Source organism: Saccopteryx bilineata, chromosome 10 (genome assembly GCF_036850765.1).
Source record: "Saccopteryx bilineata isolate mSacBil1 chromosome 10, mSacBil1_pri_phased_curated, whole genome shotgun sequence".
In the NCBI taxonomy this organism is placed as follows: domain Eukaryota; kingdom Metazoa; phylum Chordata; class Mammalia; order Chiroptera; family Emballonuridae; genus Saccopteryx; species Saccopteryx bilineata.
In genome coordinates this window covers 77,123,572-77,145,228 of record NC_089499.1, presented here as the reverse complement: position 1 = coordinate 77,145,228, position 21,657 = coordinate 77,123,572, and the positions used below count along the sequence as shown (strand labels likewise).

The window sequence follows — 21,657 nt, the reverse complement described above, 5'->3', positions numbered from 1 at the left end:
TCTGCTTTTTCATTTTGTGTCCTATGCTTTTGGTGTCCTATCTAAGAAACTATTGCCTAATCCACTATCATGAATATTTACATCTACGTTTTTGTCAAAGTTTTATGATTTTAGCTTTTACATTTAGGTCTTTGATCAGTTTTAAATTAATTTTTATATAAGGTATGAGGTAGGAGACAACATCATTCTTTGCATATTGATATCTAGTTGTCTCTGCACCATTTGTTGAGAAGAATTTTCTTTCCCCATTAAATTGTCCATAAGTGAAAGGGTTTATTATCTGTTTCTGTTATCTGAGAGAATGAAGAGTTAAAAAAGTAAACAAGGAAGAAGAATCAAACTTTTCTTTTCTCTCCAAGTCTCTGAATGAATTGACTCTGGCAGTAGTTGCTGACTAACCAGTCAGGGCTCATTTTGCTGAGATTATGAGGATTTGTCTGTCTATGTAGCTTATTTCTAACCATATAACTCAGACGGGGATATATACATATACAGTATGTGTCTTGCATACGTCCACACATACTAATCTCTCGATCATAGCAATCTTTACTTTTAGTGACCTCACTGCCTTGGCTAAACATACATGGCAAAGAAGAGAGAGGAAATCAGAGCAACTTACCTATGATGTGACCACTAGTCATGGTGCTTTGCTGGAAAGCTACCATTTCCAGTTAGATGTAGTTATACTTCACAAGCTCATTGTGGTTGTACTTTCACAAATTCAAATTACATGTGATTTGATTTTTCTAAGTTTAGAGAGTTGCGTTTTGGCGTTCTCTTGGCCACTTGGTCAGATTCTGGGCGTGTCACTTGTCACCTTGGTCTTCCCCTATATAAATCCTTTATATAGCAAAGAGTAGCATGTAAACGTCATGAAACAAGTAAAGTTTGTCCGTGAATGTTCCAGAAAAACAATGCAGGAAAAGCCTTCTCTCACAGAGCATGTCAGCTTCCAAGGTACATGCGGGGTCCCCTGTGCAAACCCTTATACTAATCTGTTTAGTCATTCTATTACCTTATTAAATATGAAATTTTAACTTGAAGTATGTGTGTTTATTTGTCCATCTGAGAAATAATAATTTTCAGTATCATGCTAATATGGCAGAGCAGTTTATATCAAGATGCCTTGGTTGAAATTTTTCATTAGGGGTCTGTTTATATCAGGCAGCCCGGTTCAGGTCAACTATAGTCTGAAAGTTTGTCAGAACAACAAAAAAAATTCACAGTTCCCAGGATATAGAAAGCTTTTAAAAGGTGCTTGGTATAGTCTGCCAGTTGTGTCTGGGCTAATTTATTCATTGGACTTCTTTTTGAGCTAGCCTTTGATGATCATGACTATAAATAAGAATGTAAATGGCTTTTGCCATCTCTAGCTAGAGAAAATTATGACCTCAGCTTTATTTTACTTAATTTGTTGTCTTAAAAATAAAAGGACTGGCTCAGCAGTTTCCTTCGAGTCAAGTTCACTTGTTAAAAGCCCACTCTGTTGGGCAACTACAGGCACACCCCCCATTTGTTCATAAGCTAAAATTAAGTAGGTCCTAAAATCTGGTCATTGACTTCAGATTCCTGCAGGGACATCACTGTTACGAGCAGCTCCAGTTCCCTTAATCATTTATGTTCTGTTGGGATGGTGAGGAGCCCAACTGAACTTAGCAGTGAAGCCTCTTGAAAAGAGATGGTGTGGGCTTGATAGAACAATCACTTTTTTATATTTGTACTAATGGCGAGGGGATGAGTATCAAAGGCCTTGAAAATTGATTTTAAAGTATAGGACAAGGAAATTTTGGAGGTTTGCGACTTGCAATTGTTTTATGCGGGTAAAGGACCTCAGTCTGTATTTCTGGGGCACTCGTGGGTCAGAGCATGAGGTGGAAGTGTCCTGACATTTTTGAGATGGGTTCAGATGCTGTGTCTTTCCGTTTTTAGTTGTTCTTCTGCCAGAAGACTTCTCAGGGGCGCTCTGGGAGAGGCCAGGAGCCTGTTTGCCTTGTTAGCACTTCAGAATGTTTCCAGTGTTTAAATTACGCATTTTGGTTTTGCTTTTTCGTTTTCTTATCCTTGTAGATGATCACAGTCGAGTGAAGTTAAGACCTTTACCAGGAAAAGACTCCAAGCACACTGACTACATTAATGCAAACTACGTCGATGTAAGTTAGTTTTTATAAACCTGTTTCTGATCATTGAAGAATGCCACAGAGACTTTGAATGTGCTTTAATGCGCACAGAGCATTTAGTAAAAACACAGCCTAGTCAGTATGGATGGCATTGAAGTTATTAACTGCTTATGATTGTTTCATCTTTCTTTGTGCCTGTGTCATCTTTGAAGGGTTACAACAAAGCAAAAGCCTACATTGCCACCCAGGGACCTTTAAAGTCTACATTTGAAGATTTCTGGAGGATGATTTGGGAACAAAACACTGGAATCATTATCATGATTACAAACCTTGTGGAGAAAGGAAGAGTAAGAGCCTCTTGGCTTAATATCTTAATCATGTATCATTGTTCACAAAAATATTTATAGCGTGCCTGCTGTGGGGTAGGAACCTGACTAGGTAGAAAGAGTTACAGAAGTGAAGTGTCTCCTCTGCCCTGACCTCACTTCTGGACTGATGGGAATGAGAGCTATGCAGTCACGAGAGTGGATTAAATGTGATAAAGAGATGAATAGGGTATTGGGGGAATGCTGGGAAATGAATGACTGTGTCTTCTAGTGAAGATATTTTGTAAAGAAACCAATATTTGAAGTGAGGTGGAACGGTGAGTTAAGAGGAGAGGTACACAGGCTGGAAGAGCAGGGAGGGTGTCCACCTGCAGCGGGGAGGAAACACGAAGCAGGGCGCGGGAAGAGCAGGGAGGGTGTCCACGTGCAGCAGGGAGGGAACACGAAGCAGGATGCGGGAAGAGCAGGGAGGGTGTCCACGTGCAGCGGGGAGGGAACATGAAGCAGGGTGCAGGAAGAGCAGGGAGGGTGTCCACGTGCAGCGGGGAGGGAACACGAAGCAGGGCGTGGGAAGAAACGTGGTCAGGGAACTACTAACAGTTGGGGGGGGGAAGGTACCGAGAGAGTTTAAACACCCTGACCATCATTAAAAGAACCTTTTTAAAGGATGATAATAAGACTATAGAATTTATTAGATAATGAACTTTTAATAGATAATGCTAATTTAGGCTGGAATAAGGGCTAAGTTCAAGGTCCATTACTCAGAATCCCAGCTTCCCGTGGGCTGTTGGAGTTCCTGTCTTGCCTTTGGTGATGGGACTCAAGCTATGACTGCAGCCCAGTCTCACGCTCCCTTCATAACATCTCCTACCCACATTTCTTAAACATCCAACATACAGATTTCTTAAGCCCGCTTTATAGTACATCCCATGTTGAAAGGAAACCATGGAAAAACATGTTTTCTCTGAACCTATATACCCTGATTGATCTATGTCACCCCATTAAAATAAATAAATAAATAAATAGTTTTTTTTTAAAAAAAAAGAGAACTATGAATACTAGGCTCATTTCTCAAATGACCTTGGCAAAACTTGTCCCAAGGATAACCTCTTCAGAGGCCATGTAAGCAATTCAGCCAGAGTTCCTTTTTCCATCAACAACATGGTAATAGCACCTGCATTTTAACACTGTTGTTTGAAGGTACATTATCAACAGTACAATTAAGGCAAAAATTACAGTTGCAGTTTACAGCTTTTTTCTTTTTGCAGCGGAAGTGTGACCAGTATTGGCCAACAGAGAATAGTGAGGAGTATGGAAACATTATCGTCACACTGAAGAGCACAAAAGTACATGCCTGCTATACTGTTCGTTGCTTTTCCATCAGAAATACAAAAGTGAAAAAGGTATTAGAGCAATGGGATGGGATGCCAGGGCATCTCTTTTCAAACTTGCATGAAAATGACTGTGCAACTAAGGCCAACTCTCATAACCAACTTGGTATTTAAAAAGTATTTTTAAACATTCATTCACAACTCTTTTGATTGACATCAATGTATTGTGTGAAAGATATTGGCAGAGCACATAATAGAATTTAACTGGCCTGACTGAGTTCTTTAATCTCTTTATGAAAAAGGTTTCATTTTTTAAAAATGTCCTCTTAGGTTTTGGTAACCAGCAGATATGACAGCATCTGTTTGTTGAGTTAGCTTTTTAATTCCAATTTTCTGACAGCTTTAACGCATTGTTTCCCAAAGTATGTTCCAAGGAATACGAAGCCTGCAAGATGCTTGCAAAATTCAGATCCTGCTACCTAAATAAATATGTAAAACCAATGCTTCATAATCTGTGTCCCTCCCCCCTTTGAAATGTATAGTGGGCACAGGTGCAGGTGGTCAGAGCTGTAGCAAAGAAATCTGTTTAACTTAGTTTGTCCTTGTGTTTCCCAATGTGACTTTACAATAGGACCCTTCTCTATATAACTGTGACCATCCTGAGAATTGCACCTCGTAGAAATGCTGCTTTCAAGTTTGCTCGGTTTTTTCTGGTTCAGAATCTACTGTCCATCAAGACTCAGAGATCAGTACAGCAGTCTGTGAACTTTCAATAGATGCTCATTAAGAAAATGTAGTTATTCTACAGAGATTAAGGCACAGCAGCTGTTTGTAGCAATGAGTCTTTGTTTGTTGTTGAGTCTTGGACATCTTTGAGAATGTGATAAAGCTGGAGCCCCCTTGCTCCAAGAGAATTCATTTACTTAAAATTATTATTTACAGCCTCACAGGCTGTGAAGCTCATCTCTGGTCTAAGTCCAGTCCCTTCTATGTGCACTTTGTCCCAAGAAGTGCAGAAGCACATGGAAACCAGTAGCACTGGATTTTCTGTAATAAAACTGTTAGCTGGCTCAAGCTGATCAGTAATCAGTTTATACTTACAAAGCCCACACTATTAGTGGAAACCCTTGTATTTAAACTTGGCTCACTTACTCTTATTCTAGACACAGCTGAAGTCAGAAAGGAAGTCACATAGAAACTTTAGGTATTTCGCATACTGATGAGAGAAGAAAGTAGTAACTGAAAATGAGAAAGAGACAGGAAAATGAGAGTTTGGAGAACTAAGAAATCAAAGCCATCCAGGGCCTCTGTAGCACCAGGCCAGCCACCCTACCACGCTTCTGTGTTGCTTTATTAATGACCGAGATATCAAAGAATTTTTTTTTTAATTCTTAGAGGTATGGGTAATAAAAGATTTATCCTAGGAAGTGAACTGTTTGGGAAATCTTTTATCCAGATAGTTAAGATGTAAAAAGTTCAGCCACTTAAAGGAAAACTACTCTGAAAAATTCATTTATAAAATAGAGAAGTTGATTTGCCTTTGACTGTAGAGCTTGAGAATCACTGTCACTTGGGCTCCTCCCCACAACTCCCGGAGGTCACTCTGCAGCAGCCTCACGTGGGCTCCCGGAGGTCCAGCCTGGCCGGTGGAGAAGTGGGCGTCCTGGTCCACAGGCAGATGAGGGAGCAAAGCTCCAAAGCCGCTGGAGGCGGGGCCGGGAGTCAGGAAATGAAGGCCGTGTAAGCAAATTACAAACTGCTTTGTATGGTGCCAGATCCAAAATCCTTACCGTGAACACATTCATTCTTGGTACAATCTAAAACATTTTGTAAGAGAGGTCTGATACTTCCCATCTAGCTAGGATAGTGTCTCCATTTATGGCAGGAGATGGCCCCAAATAGGAAATAACCAAGCCTGGGAACAGTAGTTAGGGCGAAAGAGATCAGAGACCCTGCTTCCCAACATGCTTACATTATGTTTATCCAGAATACTCCTAGTTACCTTAAAGATACCTTTTTCCACCTTTCTCCTAGGGTCAGAAGGGAAATCCCAAGGGTCGTCAGAATGAGAGGGTGGTGATCCAGTATCACTACACACAGTGGCCTGACATGGGGGTTCCCGAGTACGCCCTCCCAGTCCTGACCTTTGTGCGGAGATCCTCAGCAGCCCGGATGCCTGACATGGGCCCTGTGCTGGTGCACTGCAGGTAGGCCGGCCGCACGCCGGCTCCAACTCCGGCTCCGGCCGGGGGGGGGGGGGGGGGGGGGGGGGGGGGGGGGGGGGGGGGGGGTCCGCATGGGATGGGCGGAGCCAGCCAGGCTGTGGACTTGTGGATTTGGACTGCTGTGGGCCTGCTGCTCTTTTTGTTTTGATTTTGGCCTGCTACAGTTTTGATTTAGAAACTGAGTTTTCTATTAAAAACTGGGACTGATAAGACTTGTCAGAACTACATAAAATAACTATATTCTCATGATATATGGTGTTATCTGCTGCTTCTGAGGTTAAAACAAAATCTCTTAGAGGAGGAAGCTCTAGTTTTTATAACAGTGGATTTAGGGAAATTGCAGGCTGCTCATAATATGTAAAAATCTGACCTTAAACACAAGTTTAGAGCTGTCTACACTAGAAATTTTGAGTTTTTATATATGGCTTTTCTTGTGGGTTCCTTGAAATAATAATTTTTTTTTTTGTATTTTTCTGAAGCTGGAAACAGGGAGAGACAGTCAGACAGACTCCCGCATGTGCCCTTGAAATAATAATTATAGTATATAGGAAATGATTAAATTTTCAGAACTTTTAGTGTATATGTGCTATATACACATTTAAAAATGCTGTTACTGAGTTTTGTTTGTAATAGTCTTGGGGTTTTTGTTTTGTTTTGTTTTTTGCTCTGGTATCGAATGGATGCTGCTTAGTCTGTGGCTTACATTGCAGGGCTGCACAATGCTCTCGAAGCACTGCTCTTCTGCTATGGGCTGCTCTTATGCTATGAAGGCCCTCTGCAGAAATTGAAGCCCATCTTCTGTTTAAAATCTCATGAGAACTCTACGTGTTTGCTAATTCATTTAGGAATCATTAAAATAGAGAAGCCCTGGCCAGTTGGTTTAGAAGTAGAGCGTTGGCCCAGCGTGTGGCTATCCCAGGTCTGATTCCCAGTCAGGGCACACAGGAGAAGTGATCATCTGCTTCTCCACCCCTCTCCTCTCCTCTCCCCTCCCCTCTCCTCTCCTCTCCCCTCCCCTCTCCTCCCCTCCCCTCCCCTCCCCTCCCCTCCCCTCCCCTTCCCCTCCCCCTCCCCCTCCCTCTTCCTCTCTCTCTTCCTCTCTGTTCTCCCACAGCCATGGTTTGATTGGTTCAAGCACATTGGCCCCAGGTGCTGAGGGTGGCTCCATGGAGCCTCTGCCTCAGGCACTAAAAACAGCTCAGTTGCAGGCATGGTCCAAGATGGGCAGAGCATCAGCCCCAGACAGGAGTTGCTGAGTGGATCCTGGTCAGGGCACATATGGGAGTCTATCTCTCCTCCTTTCTCTTGGAAAAGAAGGGCAAAAATAGAAATATCTGTCAAAGGGCTTGCGTATCAGCAGACTTGTGTGAGATGGGGACCTGTTGGGGTGAGGAAGGAAGTCTGCCAGAAGGAGCTTGCTATTCAGTACTATGAAACTTAGATCTTCCTAATTTTATTTATTTTTAGATTTGATTGATTTTAGAGAGAGAAACAGGAACATCAATCTGTTCCTGTGCGTGCTCCGACCAGGAATCAAACCGGCAACCTCTGGGCTTCAGGACACGGCTCTAACCAACTGAGTTATCTGGCCAAGGCCTTAATTTTGTTTAATAATAATAAAAAAATTAAATAAGAGGCCAAATTTTCCAGATGTGACATTCTTATTTTCTTTAATAATCTCTCCGTGGATTATTAAAGAAAAGCCCCCTTTTAAATAGGAACTTCCTCATGAGCAGACTGGGGGAACTGGGCAGAGGAGGGGCTGCTGGAAGGGTAACGGGCACTCTCAGAATCACTGGGTGAAGGGGAAGACTGGGCACTTGCCTAACTAGCAAGGGAACTCCCTAGCAATGCCTCAGCAGCTGCGCTCTGGTGCGGGAGGGCTGCTGAGAAGGATACTCTATACATTTTCTTCAGCTCCCATGATATAAAAGCAGTCTTTGCTCCCCACCAAAACTCGTGAAATGGGAATTATCCTAATTAAGTTTTTGGATGCTATCCAGAATGAACAACCTATGTAAGCAACAGTTATTTGTACACTCATTTAGCAATTGGGACTGTAATTTCTCCAATCCGCAGTCCAAGGCACGTGAAGCCAGTGGTGCTAGTGTGTCCTCATCTCTTCCAGTGCTGGTGTGGGCAGGACAGGCACCTACATTGTGATAGACAGCATGCTGCAGCAGATCAAAGACAAAAGCACAGTCAATGTCCTGGGCTTCCTGAAGCACATCAGGACACAGCGAAACTACCTCGTCCAGACGGAGGTAAGGACTGGCTGCGGGCTGCCGGCGGGTGTTCTTGCACTCAGGGAGGAGACATGCATTCTCTTAGGGCTTGAAAGAACTGACAGGTTTTATTAGAAGATATCCTGGCCATGACACTCTTCTTTGGCTCACAGCTTTCCATTTCTGTATGGATCTTAAATTTGGATTTTTCAACAACTACACAAGCACTTATGTAGTCATACAGTTCAATCTAGGGCTGTGTTCAATACCATGGAGAGTGAAAAATAAATTTTTTTTTTTCAGGTCATGTTGTTTGGCCTGCAAGATAATATACGTATATAGTATGTGAGAGAATGGTTCTAAAGCCCTTCACTGAACTTATATTTCTCCATTGCATGCTGCATTGAACCTATTGTTTGAGGTGGGGCACGGAATATAGAACTACACTCAGAGCTCTAAATGCTTGCAGGAATTCTCCGGGCTGTCCCTGTTAGGGAAAGAACTCATTGAAGGTAGATCTTATGGATGGGATAGAGGTGACTACTGTATACTGTACCTTTTAGGAGCAGTACATTTTCATCCATGATGCCTTGTTGGAAGCCATTCTTGGAAAGGAGACTGAAGTATCTTCAAGTCAACTGCATAGCTATGTGAACAGCATCCTCATACCAGGAGTAGGAGGCAAGACACGCCTGGAAAAGCAATTCAAGGTAGTGCTTTGCATCAGGATCTTTGCTATAAAAAGCAAGGAAGTAAAGACATGCCCTAAGTTTGGGGGTTATGTCTTTTTCGCACGAACATACAGATTGAAATGGATTACTATTTATACTCCTCAAACATAAAGAAATACATCGACCTCTGTCTGCATTGTTGGTTTCCACATAGATAGTGTGCTGCAGTATGTTCTTCTGAACAGTTTAGACCAGGGGTTGGGAACCTATGTCTCACAAGCCAGATGTGGCTCTTTTGATGGCTGCATCTGGCTCGCCGACAAATCTTTAATAAAAAAAATAAGGTTAAAAATATAAAACATTCTCATGAATTACAATCCATTCATTTCCTACCACTCATGTTCATGGTTGAGGGTGGCTGGAGCCAATCACAGCTGTCCTCCGGGACAACTCCAAATTTTTATTGGATAATGCCTAATGTACACAGGTTGTTGTATGGCTCTCACAGAATTACATTTTAAAATATGTGGTGTTCATGGCTCTCTCAGTCAAAAAGGTTCCCGACCCCTGGTTTAGACCTTTTTCTGACCATACACATCAGCCTCTGGCCACAATGACAGTCCAAAAACTATCTTCTGTATTTTTTCTGAACTAATCTATCTTTTCCTAATTAAGAGTTGTTATTGTTGACATATTGTCCTTAAAAAGTGAAGCTATTTAAAAGGCTATCTTAGCAGATAATTTAGAAAAGGGCTACTAAAGAATACTAGAAAAAAGTTCACTTTTCCTAAATGTCCTTTTTTTTTTTCTTTTTCTTTTTTGGATGGGGCATGGAGAAGTTTAAAGGCAGCTAAGATTTATATGTAATTGACTGGAAGTAACAGTGAAAAAAGACTATCAGGACTGTTAAAGTAATAAGGATCAGAAAAGCTTATTAGCTCAGAGGGTTTATTGTAACTTTCAAATGCTGTATCTTTAATCACTAAGTGCTTTCCTGTTTCTTAGTCTCTCAGTCTTGAATTTCTGTTTGTTTGGGTTTTTGTACATTGTTCTATCTGTAATTCTTCATTTTGTGTCAGGGTGGAAAGAAAGATGAAATCTGTGTGGTAAAACTTTCCATAGACTCTGAAACCTTCATTTGAATCTCAAAGGAATAAATGAGACAGCCAAGCAAATTATAACAAGTGATACAAAGTGACAGAGTAATTTCACTGAGTTCAGTCTAACAATTTCATATTTCTAGCTCTCCTTTCATAACATTCAAATGACTCTAAAAACTATTTGAGATAATAGTGGGGACTTAGTGTTTCATTTTACATGTTTAAAATGAATTCTTAAAAAATATCAAGTGCCGAGATTTCATAGATGCTGCCTTTTCTATTTCTGTAATATTTTACACATACTTTTTAAAAAATTCATTGAAGAAATCAGTTGATTCCTTTGGGAAGCAGGTAATTGGTCCTTTTACAGGTACTAACCACGTTAGAACTGAAGCAGAAGGGGAGAAAAAACACAAGATTCGAAAACTTGAAAACTACAACCAGGACCCTTGACATTAGTATGAAAGCATTTGGAGGTGACCATTTCCATATACTCTATTAAGGTGGACAAAATGTACACATATGCATATAAGAGTAACAAAGCAATTCAACCAATTTACATAATTACATAAAAGGTAGAATAACCAAGCTACTGAGCTAGTTATAACAGCCTTAGAACAATGTCAGTTCAACAGAAATTTGCTAAGAACTTAGCTCTTTAAGAAATATGGTTAGCATCTGACCAGGTGGTGGCACAGTGGATAGAGCGTCAGACTGCGACACAGAGGATCCAGGCTTGAAACCCCAAAGTCACTGGCTTGAGCGCAGGCTCATCTGGTTTGAGCAAAGCTCACCAGCTTGAGCAAGAGATCACTTGGTCTGCTGTAGCCCCCCAGTCAAGGCACATATGAGAAAGCAATCAATGAATAGCTATGGTCCCACAATGAAGAATTGATGCTTCTCATCTCTCTCTTCCAGTTTGTCCTTATTTGTCCCTCTCTCCCTCTCTCTGTCAAAAAAAAAGAAAGAAATATGATTAGCACTTACTATCATGAAGCAGTTTTTTTTTTCTCATGTAGCTCTTGTGCTTGAGGAATTATGAGAAAACAATTCACAAAAGCATTGACATCAATGGAAAACTCCACATTAATTCAGTAAATACCTTCTACTCTCAAAAAGAAGCCTGACCCCTGAGAGTGGAACTCAGTCAAGCATACAGCCAAGCTGATGAGAAGAACCACTAGTGAAACAGTGTTTCTCTGGGGCATGAAACTGTTTTTATCCTCAGTAATCTGATTACTGGTATTTTTTCCAAGATCATCAAGCAGATGCTACCAATTGTTTATTGTTTTTTTCTACCTTTACTGACATATATTTGATATAAAATATTGTATAAGTTCAAGGTGTACAAGGTAATGATTTGATGTATGTATATATTGCAAAATGATTATCACAATGTTAGTATGTCCACAACTCTAATTTGAGTGAAGACTGAAATGTTGTTTTTCTTTCAGCTGGTGACACAGTGTAATGCAAAATACGTGGAATGCTTTAGTGCTCAGAAAGAGTGTAACAAAGAAAAGAACAGAAACTCTTCAGTGGTGCCATGTAAGATCTTAAAACCAGTTTGACTTGGCTGAGTGTGTTAGTATCTTTCCTCTTGGGTATTATGTATCATATAAAGAGGCAGCCACTGCCCCTGGAAAAGGACACCAAAGGCAGTTTGCTCAAACTAGGAGGGCTGTCTATCAGTGCCACTAGTTGCCGCATCTGCGTGACATGAAATCTAGTTTCTATTCACTTCAAAACTCAAGAATTAGGCTATTTTTACCATATCTTAACTAAAAAAAAAAAGTAAAGTCGTTATCCATTATCACTGTGGCATTATTACTCTTTTAAAATTCAGATTCCCAGATTAACCTGTACAGTGGGAATTACATCATTAAAGTATTCTGGCTATTGAGATCAAAGTACTGTTGACAGATCATGACCTTTGTATAAATAACTCAGGACACAACAGAGGACACTGTGTGTGCTGCGAACACCAGCATGGGTGATCATTGGAGAGATTATCTCTACTGGAAAAGGCCACTGTATTTTAAACCCTTCCTGAGGAGTAAGATATAGATCAGGGGATGGCAAAAGAGCAAAGTGACATACAGTGGTACCATTGTAGTAATATCAAATTCAAGTACAATATATCTGAAACCCTCGGTCATCTCTGCATTAGTGAGCTGCTGTGAAAACCTTATCCACAGTAAAATTTTATTCCTACAATGCCTGTATCCTGGGAATGTGTAGCAAAATTTCATTTTACATTCTACCTGAGCTGACAACACTTTAGCTTGGTTAAAAATATAGATGAGTCTTAAAAAGGAAGGGGAGCTAGGGGGATACATTCTCACCAGCTGCATCTCAGGGAGCGCTGTTGGTTGTGTGTGTGTAATGGGTACATTTGGTGTTTTGTCTTTTCCATATGACAGCTGAGCGTGCCCGAGTGGGGCTTGCGCCGTTGCCTGGAATGAAAGGGACAGATTACATCAATGCTTCTTACATCATGGTGAGAGTCGGCAGTTAATTACAGATGAAGTCAATTGAAATGAAAAGTGCTAAAGAGCATATACCACCTATGTGACTGATTTCATTTATCAAAGAATTTCTCAATGTGGAAATCCAAAATTATAGATATGTCTGTGTCTTGGAGCCTCTAACAAAAGACATCTAATCAGTGGGGGTACAAAAATGCTTAAATTAAGAAAAATGCTTGTTAGGAAATTAATTTTAACGTTCATTTCACCCATTTAGTCTTTGAATAAATGTTGAAATTACTGTTAAGTAAAAACAGCAGGGGTAACTAGAAGTGAATTGTTCACAGAAAGAATTGTCTAGATGTGTTAGTGGAAGTGCATCTAAAAATTAGCCAAATGCACTGAATGCATTTTTCAATTGTTTCAGTACGGTCGAAACAATGCTATCTTATTTCAGAAATATGTTTTACTACTGCAGAGTCAGAATAAAACACTCATAATCACTGATCTTTCATCTTCCTAACTGAAGGGCTACTATAGGAGCAATGAATTTATTATAACCCAGCATCCTTTGCCACATACTACGAAAGATTTCTGGCGAATGATTTGGGATCATAACGCACAGATCATTGTCATGCTGCCGGACAACCAGAGCCTGGTGAGTGAAGCACATCTGCTCTATCTTCAATGTTAATGAGCCGGTAAGGCCGCCAGCATCAATTCCTCGGATACACAGTGTCTGTAGCTGCTAGGGAGAGAAGTCAGACCACTTGTCTCCCTTACAGCCTCCCAGTGACTCGCCTTCCTTCCGTTGCTTGACTCTATGCTGGTGACATCACCCCACAGGCATAGTAAACATGGCAAAGCAGTGTCAGTAAAACTGGGTAAAGAAGGGTCCTTTCACTAACTCATTAACGTATAACCGTAACCCAGCCTCTAAGTTGCTATGTGTCACTTTTCAAAAATAAAAGTAATAGCAGCTAACATTTGAGAATGTAACTGTTTATTACTTTATATGTATTAACTCCATTTCCCTTCACAGTTTTATGACAAAGGTGTTATTATCATCAAAGCTGGGAAAACAGGGAAGTACCTTGGCCAAGGGCATACATGACTAGTTAGGATTTAAACCTGAGTCCCCTGTTTCCTGATGCTTTTCCTCATGCTTTTAACATTTTTGCTATACATGTCCCACCCATACTATTGGAATGTTTCCCAGCCACCCCCCCCAAAACTGTATCAAAAGTAATAACAACATTACTTTTCCCCTTGCCATAGGTAAGTCCATCACAGGGAAGGAGATTAGGAAAGGCTATTTTGTTCCGACTTAAAGGTGTTTTTTGAACTTTACTAAGCTATGACCCCTTTCTCCTCCCTTAAGTCCTTCTCTATTGAGCTCTCTAAACCATATAGGAGAAGGGTCAACAAGTTTATAAAAATAAGCTTAAATGTTTGTGCTTAGATCTCTGAAGTTTCAGAATTAGTTGGGTTCAAAAGTTACTGTAAGGCCAGGTAAGCACATGAAGTAAAAAACAAAAACACAATGAGGATCTGTGTCCACTAGTGTCGGATTAGTGAGTTTTTAATTGGGAGCAAACGGCGTGTGATTGAATGTCTCATATTGGGGACGCGCATTTGACTGTACCCAGGCCGCAGTGCAGCGTCTCACCCCCTCTCCAGAACTGCCTCTGCAGGACAGAGTGGCAGCAGAGTTAAGAATATGAAGCTAAAGACTGGTGTAAATTTTCAAGGTAGCTGGCAGTAGGGGTCTCGTCTGTTGGCATGTGGTTTGGAGGCTTTTAGGGTTGTTAAAACATTCATTTATTGGATAAGTTAGTATTTTGTTATTGTCACTTTCCAGGGGATAGTCACCAATAGCCTCTGCCCACAGGCTCATGTGTGGAGAGTTTGGGGGGAGACTAGACCACAGAAGCGTGTCCATGGTCTGCGACAGTGAGGACACAGGCGCTGCCTTGCGCCCGCCACTGCAGTGTCCCCGAGGCCGGGGGGCTGGGGAGTCACTGTCTGCGCTTTCAGCTCCAGGGGCAAAGTCAGGGTTATTTATTGTAATGTTTCCTAAAAATGTCTCCGGATTCCTATGTTTCATTTATTGCTTATTACCACTATAACTTTATAAGACCATGATTCTGTGCATGTTCCAAAAGCCACTGTCCCTAATTCAGAAAGCACTGTTAGAGATGCCTGGGCATCTTTGACCTATAGAAATGAATTTGTCAGCAAAATAAGCACAAGACCAGACTGCCTACTGCATGAAGAAGCAACATTTATTTTTCTCAGTCTTTCAAGATGATCAGTTCCCTAGTTTACTACCTGTATTCAAAAGTTTTTCTCTGCCTTTCCTTCCACCACAGTAAGTCCCTTTGGTAGTGTTTAGACCAACTTGGTAATTTATTATTCATGTTATCATCACCAAAGTTCTTTGAGGTTGGTAGTTTTATTATACCCACTTTGCAGCTATGGAATTGAAGGCTTAGGTAGATTAATGTATTCAGGATCGCCTCCAACCTTAAATCCCATGTTAGTCTGTGCATATTGGTTACATTTAGTGGCCTTGTCTGTCATTACATTGTATTTAATATCTGTTAAAAGGGCCCTACACTTTCATCTCCTTGGACAAAATGAATTGAGACACGTGACAGTTACAGACTTCTTTGTATAACCTAAACCCAATTGCTAATCTGCTTCCCCTTATGCTGAGCTTTAAAAATAAAAATGTACTTGGCAATAATCTGTACTGAAATTTGAAAGGGTGATAAATCTTATTGGACTGTTGGCTCATTTCTAATGCAACATTGTAAGATTAAACAAAACCCTCTTTGTTTTGAACACTATTCAGAATTATTTCTGACTTCACTAGTAGTATCTAAGCATCTTCAGAAAAATGCCCATAGAAACTTCTAAATTACAGGCAAACTGTATTTTGAACTGATCAGAAAAGGGGAAGGAGGAATTCTTGTCAGTTGTATTTCTCAGTGTCTCCAACCTATGCAACGATTAACCCTTTTTAGGCCTCCATAGTTTAAGGATAGAATTCAGGTACCAAACTTAAAAGACTTTCTGTTATCCCCTTCTGAAACCTAACATTGACATACTAACTTTTCTTTTAAAGGACACCTTGTACTTACAGCCAACTTGCTTATTTATATACAACCTTTTTCCCAAAAAGTTCTATCCCTTAACATTTGTTAGTAGTGTGAGTTTTAGACAACTACAGACCTCTCTGAGCTTTGGTGTCCTCACCTGTAAAAGCAGATGATAAAATCCCTTTCCTCACTAGTACATTGTAAAAATTTAAATAAGACAGCTAATGTTATGAAAGTCCTTTGCAAAATGCTAATCAACTGTAAAACTGTTACTAACATATTCCATAGGACATAACAATCATTATGTCTGTGTTGCTTGCACAGTTGTGAATAGTAGGTTAAAACGAACCGACCGAAGTCCCGTCCCCTTTCTCGTGGCCGTTTTACTGCAGAGTGCTTCTCATCTAGGGTACTGCATCTCCTCTAGATGCATTGTAGTTGTTACAGTGACATAGGTGAGAAGTGCTAGAAAATGGTTATTATCACATATGTGCCAATGAACTCAACATGATTAAGTGGGGCTGTGATTCAGTGAATCAAACCTAAAACACAACTTGAGAGGTATGGCAAACATAAGAAATCATTTTACAAGAAAATTCATGAACCAATGTTTGATAAGACTGCAGAGGGTTTTTTGTTGTTGTTCCTATAGGCAGAAGATGAGTTTGTTTACTGGCCAAGTCGAGAAGAATCCATGAACTGTGAGGCTTTTACCGTCACCCTGATCAGCAAAGACAGACTGTGCCTCTCTAATGAAGAACAAATTATCATCCATGACTTTATCCTGGAAGCTACCCAGGTAACCTAAAGCTCACTTCCTGAGTAGCAGCCATAGGTCGGCCCTGGCACGTCCTGAGGAATACTGAAGTAGTTCACCACCCCTCAAGGCAGGACCAAACATTTGAGGACATTTTAAATATGTACACTTTTCATTTTCTCTTCCTTCAAATATCTGCTTTCCCAGCTGGATAGACGAACTGTAACCAGTTCCTCTGATTGAGCACACATACAAATAGGTCAGTTAACATAATTATAAGAGTAGTACAGTAGAGCTCAGTATCTTCTTTGCCATCAGAAATGCAAACCTGGCCATGTGTTGCAGAGATGATAAGACACTGTTTGTTACACAGCATTGTGAGGAGTAATAAGTGCCTTCTTATGGGGCAGGTAAGAGGGAGCTAGCTTGCTTCTATTAGTCATTGAAATGATCTCCTCACCCCTTCCTTTTTTCTTTCTGTAATTTTAAAGATAGGAAGAATTTTCACTTGAAATTTTTGCCTGAACAAAATAGGATTCTACTGTCACCCTGTCTGAGCTGCTGGTGTTGATGGCAGGCAGACCTTCCCAGCGCTTCCCTGCTCATCAGCTGCACATTGGTCGGTCGGGCGGGTGGTCTTGCTTCCGTTACCTTAAGATGGGCTTTCTTAGGAGCGAGGTGTAGCTTTTAGATTATAAAGTGAAATAAACTGTTGTCTTGGTTGTAGGATGACTATGTCCTAGAAGTTCGACACTTTCAGTGTCCCAAATGGCCTAACCCAGATGCCCCCATAAGCAGTACCTTTGAACTTATCAACGTCATCAAGGAAGAGGCCTTGACCAGGGATGGCCCCACCATTGTTCACGATGAGTATGTATCTGCCTGTCCCTGTTGCATTGCTGTGGCAGCAGAAAGGGAAGACAGGTTTTAGAGCTCTGTTCCTTCTCTCAGCTTGGGACAGTTCTGTCGTTTCTGACGAGTACTTGTGCAAGGTGTTTATGGTTCTAGCTGCATTTTAAGTTGTTGAAGCCTTCCATGCTTCCGGGTTATATGCTCTAAGAAGGGTGAGAGGGCCCTGTCTTTGCCTAGAAGAGTAGGTTTGCATGCTTTCCAAGGTTTTATGTTTCAATCACACACATTAATCAGTTAAATTATTATTTACATTGATTAAATAGCTGCATTTATTTTAATGCTCCTACACTGAATTTTAGCAAATACTTATTGTGGAAGAAAGCTTTTTAAATATGGTTTAATTGATCAGTAGTAAAAAAAAGTTGAACTATGAGAATTTACCATGTATCTTGAAGTTTGGAGTACTGTCTTTGGGGTTTAAAGATAAAGAATACACATCAGTGGTTCTCAACCTTTCTAATGCTGTGACCCTGCAGTTCCTCATGTTGCAGTGACCCCAAATCAAAAATTAATTTTGGTGGCTACTTCATAACTGTAATTTTGCTACAGTTATGATTCGGAATGTAAATACCTGATATGCATTATGTATTTTCCGATGGCTTTAGGCGACCCCGCTGGGGTCGTGACCCACAGGTTGAGAACCGCTGATAGACATCTCAAAGAGAACAAGTTGCTCCTGTCCCAAGTATTCTAAGGTCCAAATAGTGTTCAAACCCAGCACCTTCCACTTAACAAGAGGGAAAGGGTCATAGACAGACCTTATGCAATATGGATTTTTGGAGTCAAACTCCACAGCTGGAATCAGCCTGCAAGTCAGTTGTATAGAACCTCACAGACCTTGGCCAGCATGGCACCTGCTGTGCGTCCTCATCTCTGGGTTAGTTCCAAGGCAGCTAGCGCCCTGGGCCAGCGGATTCCCAGCGCACCCATCATGTTCATTAAATTACCAACTATTTTAACAGCATAGGTATTCATAAGTTTGAAGGTGAAGCTTACTGGGTCTTTTTTCCTTGAACTAATGATGTAATAGAAAGTGCACAAAAATTTCCAGCCCGGGTCAGCACCTTTACCTCAAATCTGTAGTTCTCTTCTGTTCGAAGTAAGCATATTACTGGCTGCCTCCAGAGAGTTCTGTGGTCTTTCTTAGGAAATAGTGACTATTTCACAATGTTGGCCTGACTTAGAATAGCATTATAGTCAAAGCTTTATTTAAATAGTTAGCACACAAGTAGGATCCCTAGAAACATGGAAAGCACCAGTGGGGTATGAATAGCACACAGCCAGCCTCAGAGCAACGGGGGAGGTGCTGCTGGCTGTGACACTTTAGGGCAGGCAGTCAGCATAAATCATAAATTTAGAGCTGTTTTTAGGAGGCCTTTCCCCCAACTAAAATGAATCAGATTTTTAAATTATTTCTGGGTTTTACCATCTCCTGTCAATTCAGGCCAAATCCTAATGTTGGTGCCCAAGTTCTATGATCATTTTGGCTATTAAGATAGTGCTCCAAGGAATTTTGTCCCAAAGTCAGTAGTGTAGTTAATCTTATATTTCATAGTAAGAAAAAAACACCACCACCTAGTTAAACCATTTTAACAGAACTGTTCATTTCATTTCTCTCTATTCAGCTTTGGGGTATATTTGTCCTACTCAGTATTTTTATTTTATGCCACATGCTAAATATGTCACCTCTGGAATTCTTAGGCCCAAGTAATATAAGAAAATTAACCTACACTAGTAGGTCTATGAATATATTAGGTGAACTGGATTAAAACCACCTAAAGAAATGTGTTCATTCATGTATCCATCTACCATCATTAAGAGATAAGTGATTCCATAGATGTTATTTTTCCATAGTACTCAAGAACAACTTTAAAATTTTTAAAGTTGCTAGTTCTAGTATAATTCCCTGTATGCCAGTTTCCTCTTACCTATTTTTTATACCTATAAATATCTTTTCATGATAGGCTATAAACACCTCATATTTGCTTGTCTAAAATCAAACTCACCATCTTCCAGCCTGCCTCCACCCACAAGCCTGGTTGATGCTACCCATTCTTTCAGTGCACTTTTCAAATTATTTTCCAGTCTGGTCTGTTTACTTTTCCAGCTATCATCCCAACCCCCTGAAGTACCTCCTGCAGGCCACGTTTCCCGGCAAACACCATCTCTTCTGAGTGCCCTTGCATTCAACACATAGTTCAAAAGTTGCTGTCTTAGAAACTGTGTCTAACTCATTTCAGAGGCAGTCACTGAAATCATTCATCAACATCATATCCTTACCGATGCCATTCCTGTTGATCATATATTGTAATAATTTGTGTCCATGACAGTCACCCCACGTTGTTGAGACCAACAGGGGTACCATGACTCATCATAGTCTCCATAGGGTGAAGGGTGCTGTGAAGAATTTCTGATGACCTACCAAGTTTTAAGGCTGTGTACCCTTATGTGAACTTTCCCCAGAGAGCTCTGCATCTCGGTTTTGGTCATGTTTGTCATTTTGCCTGCTGAAGTTCATCTGTGAACTATAAAGCCAATTTGCAAAGTTTTTTTAAGCTGAAAAGTAGAAGTGAGCAGACTTGGAAAGAAGGCCTGACTTTTAGTGCACAAACTTCGTGATAGCTGTTTGGTCTTCAGAGTCCTCAGCTGCGTACCAGGTAGATGTTTTTAGATAAATATAAGGATAAAACCTCACCAGAAAGTAAACTGATTCTGTTATTTACAGCATTTTATATTCATCTGTTTAAGACAGTTCTGTTCAGAGGCTGATCTGTAGCATACTGTTGATTTTTATAAAACGAAGCCTGTGTTTCTCTAGAAGTTTGGAAGGTAGACCTGGGTCTCACAGGCTTGTGAAACAATAGATTAGAACTTCCCTTGCAGAACCAAGAACAGCTCCCTGTACAAATAGTTCCTGTTACTCACTCTGGAGATACATCTGTCACCCTATTTGATGTCATATAGGTAAATTTCATTGAATAGTTCTTAAAGTGTGATCTTAGGACACCTGGTCAGAGGATGTGGGGAAGGCAGTCTTTAAGGTCCTTCCAGGTGATCCAAGGGGTCAAAACTGTTTTCATAATGCAAAGCTACTCTTGGCCATGTTCCCTCCCTGTCACGGGTGCACAGTCCATTCGTCCAGAGCTGCGTGGCACAGGGTGGCATCCTCACCATGCTGGCTAGTGGGATGTGTATGTGCATGGTTTTGTGTTTCAGCATTTTTCTCAGTTCTAACTTCTGATAGAGTAAATGTTGATATAACAAATCAGAAAAAAGCTTTTTGGGGGTTTCCAGTAACTTATTTTAATTTCATCCTGAGATAGTGTATAGATGCAGAAATGTATGGAGTGCCTTCCCAACCAGCTACTGCAAAGACACTCATTCATCACTACCTCATTTAATCCTCACATCTACCCCACTATGACAGTGATTTTAAGATCCCTACATCACAGGGCCTGTGTGCTCATATAGGTAGTGTCAGAGCCAGGACCAGCTCCATAATTGTGGGGTCCAGGATAAAGTGAAAATACAGGAACATCCAAAAATTATTAAGAATTTCCAGATGACAAGAGCAGAGCATTAAACTTAAATTCAAGCCTCTTCTGAGTAGGGGATCCATCAATGCAGCCCCGCCCCACACTGAGGGCTGGAAGCTGCTGGAAGCTGGCCTGTGGGCTCCATAGCTAACTGCTGGTTTTCCCAGCAGGCACTCCTACACTCTTCTCTGTCATTTTTTCAGTGTATGGGGTTGCTTTCTACTTTATTTTCTAAGTCACTTAGAGTGTTTTAATTTCTTCAAGTCCTGTAGGAGGCTTTTGTATTGCTGTTTCCCCCAGGATTGATATATATGCAGGCTGTAACTGTTTTTCTTCTTACCCTCTGATTTCTAAAGGAGGCTTCACTTGCTTCACAGTGACAGGGTTAGGACTCTGGATTGCATTTCTTGATTATCATTTTTAAAACATATTAAAAGTACAATTGTAACACCTGACCTGTGGTGACGTGGTGGATAAAGCATCAACCTGGAATGCTGAGGTCTCCGGTTTGAAACCTTGGGCTTGCCTGGTCAAGACACATATGGGAGTTGATGCTTCCTGCTCCTCTCCCCCTCCTTTCTCTATTTCTTCTCTCTAAAATGAATAAATAAAAACATTTTTTAAAAGTACAGCTATAATAATTGTGAGTAGTTAAAAAGAAGAGTAAAAAATGATTAAATGGCATATAGATTTTATGCATACTGACTATACAAGGAACCCCAGTGTGTTTTAAGATGTATAGTCAGGACACTTAAAAACACTGCATTGGTAACTCAAAGTACTTTCATTTCTTTTCTGATTTCTTTATGGCATAGACAGGGAAAGATGAAAACATGTTCGTTTTTTCTTAACAGCACTAGTTAACAAGCATTGCTTTGAGGAAGT

The 21,657-nt window shown here is 40.6% G+C and overlaps 1 protein-coding gene across 3 annotated transcripts in view; it reads left to right on the top strand.

Moving 5' to 3' along the window:
• Positions 1–21,657, top strand: part of PTPRG (protein tyrosine phosphatase receptor type G) — a 926,569-nt gene that overhangs the window by 894,370 nt on the left and 10,542 nt on the right. For all 3 annotated transcript variants that reach the window (XM_066245729.1, XM_066245728.1, XM_066245730.1), the window contains 11 exons: positions 2,068–2,150; positions 2,330–2,464; positions 3,712–3,846; positions 5,809–5,981; positions 8,128–8,263; positions 8,788–8,934; positions 11,450–11,543; positions 12,419–12,495; positions 12,993–13,121; positions 16,220–16,366; positions 17,052–17,194. In XM_066245729.1, the coding sequence (XP_066101826.1) occupies positions 2,068–2,150; positions 2,330–2,464; positions 3,712–3,846; positions 5,809–5,981; positions 8,128–8,263; positions 8,788–8,934; positions 11,450–11,543; positions 12,419–12,495; positions 12,993–13,121; positions 16,220–16,366; positions 17,052–17,194 (1,399 nt within the window). The remainder of the gene's footprint in view (positions 1–2,067; positions 2,151–2,329; positions 2,465–3,711; positions 3,847–5,808; positions 5,982–8,127; positions 8,264–8,787; positions 8,935–11,449; positions 11,544–12,418; positions 12,496–12,992; positions 13,122–16,219; positions 16,367–17,051; positions 17,195–21,657) is intronic.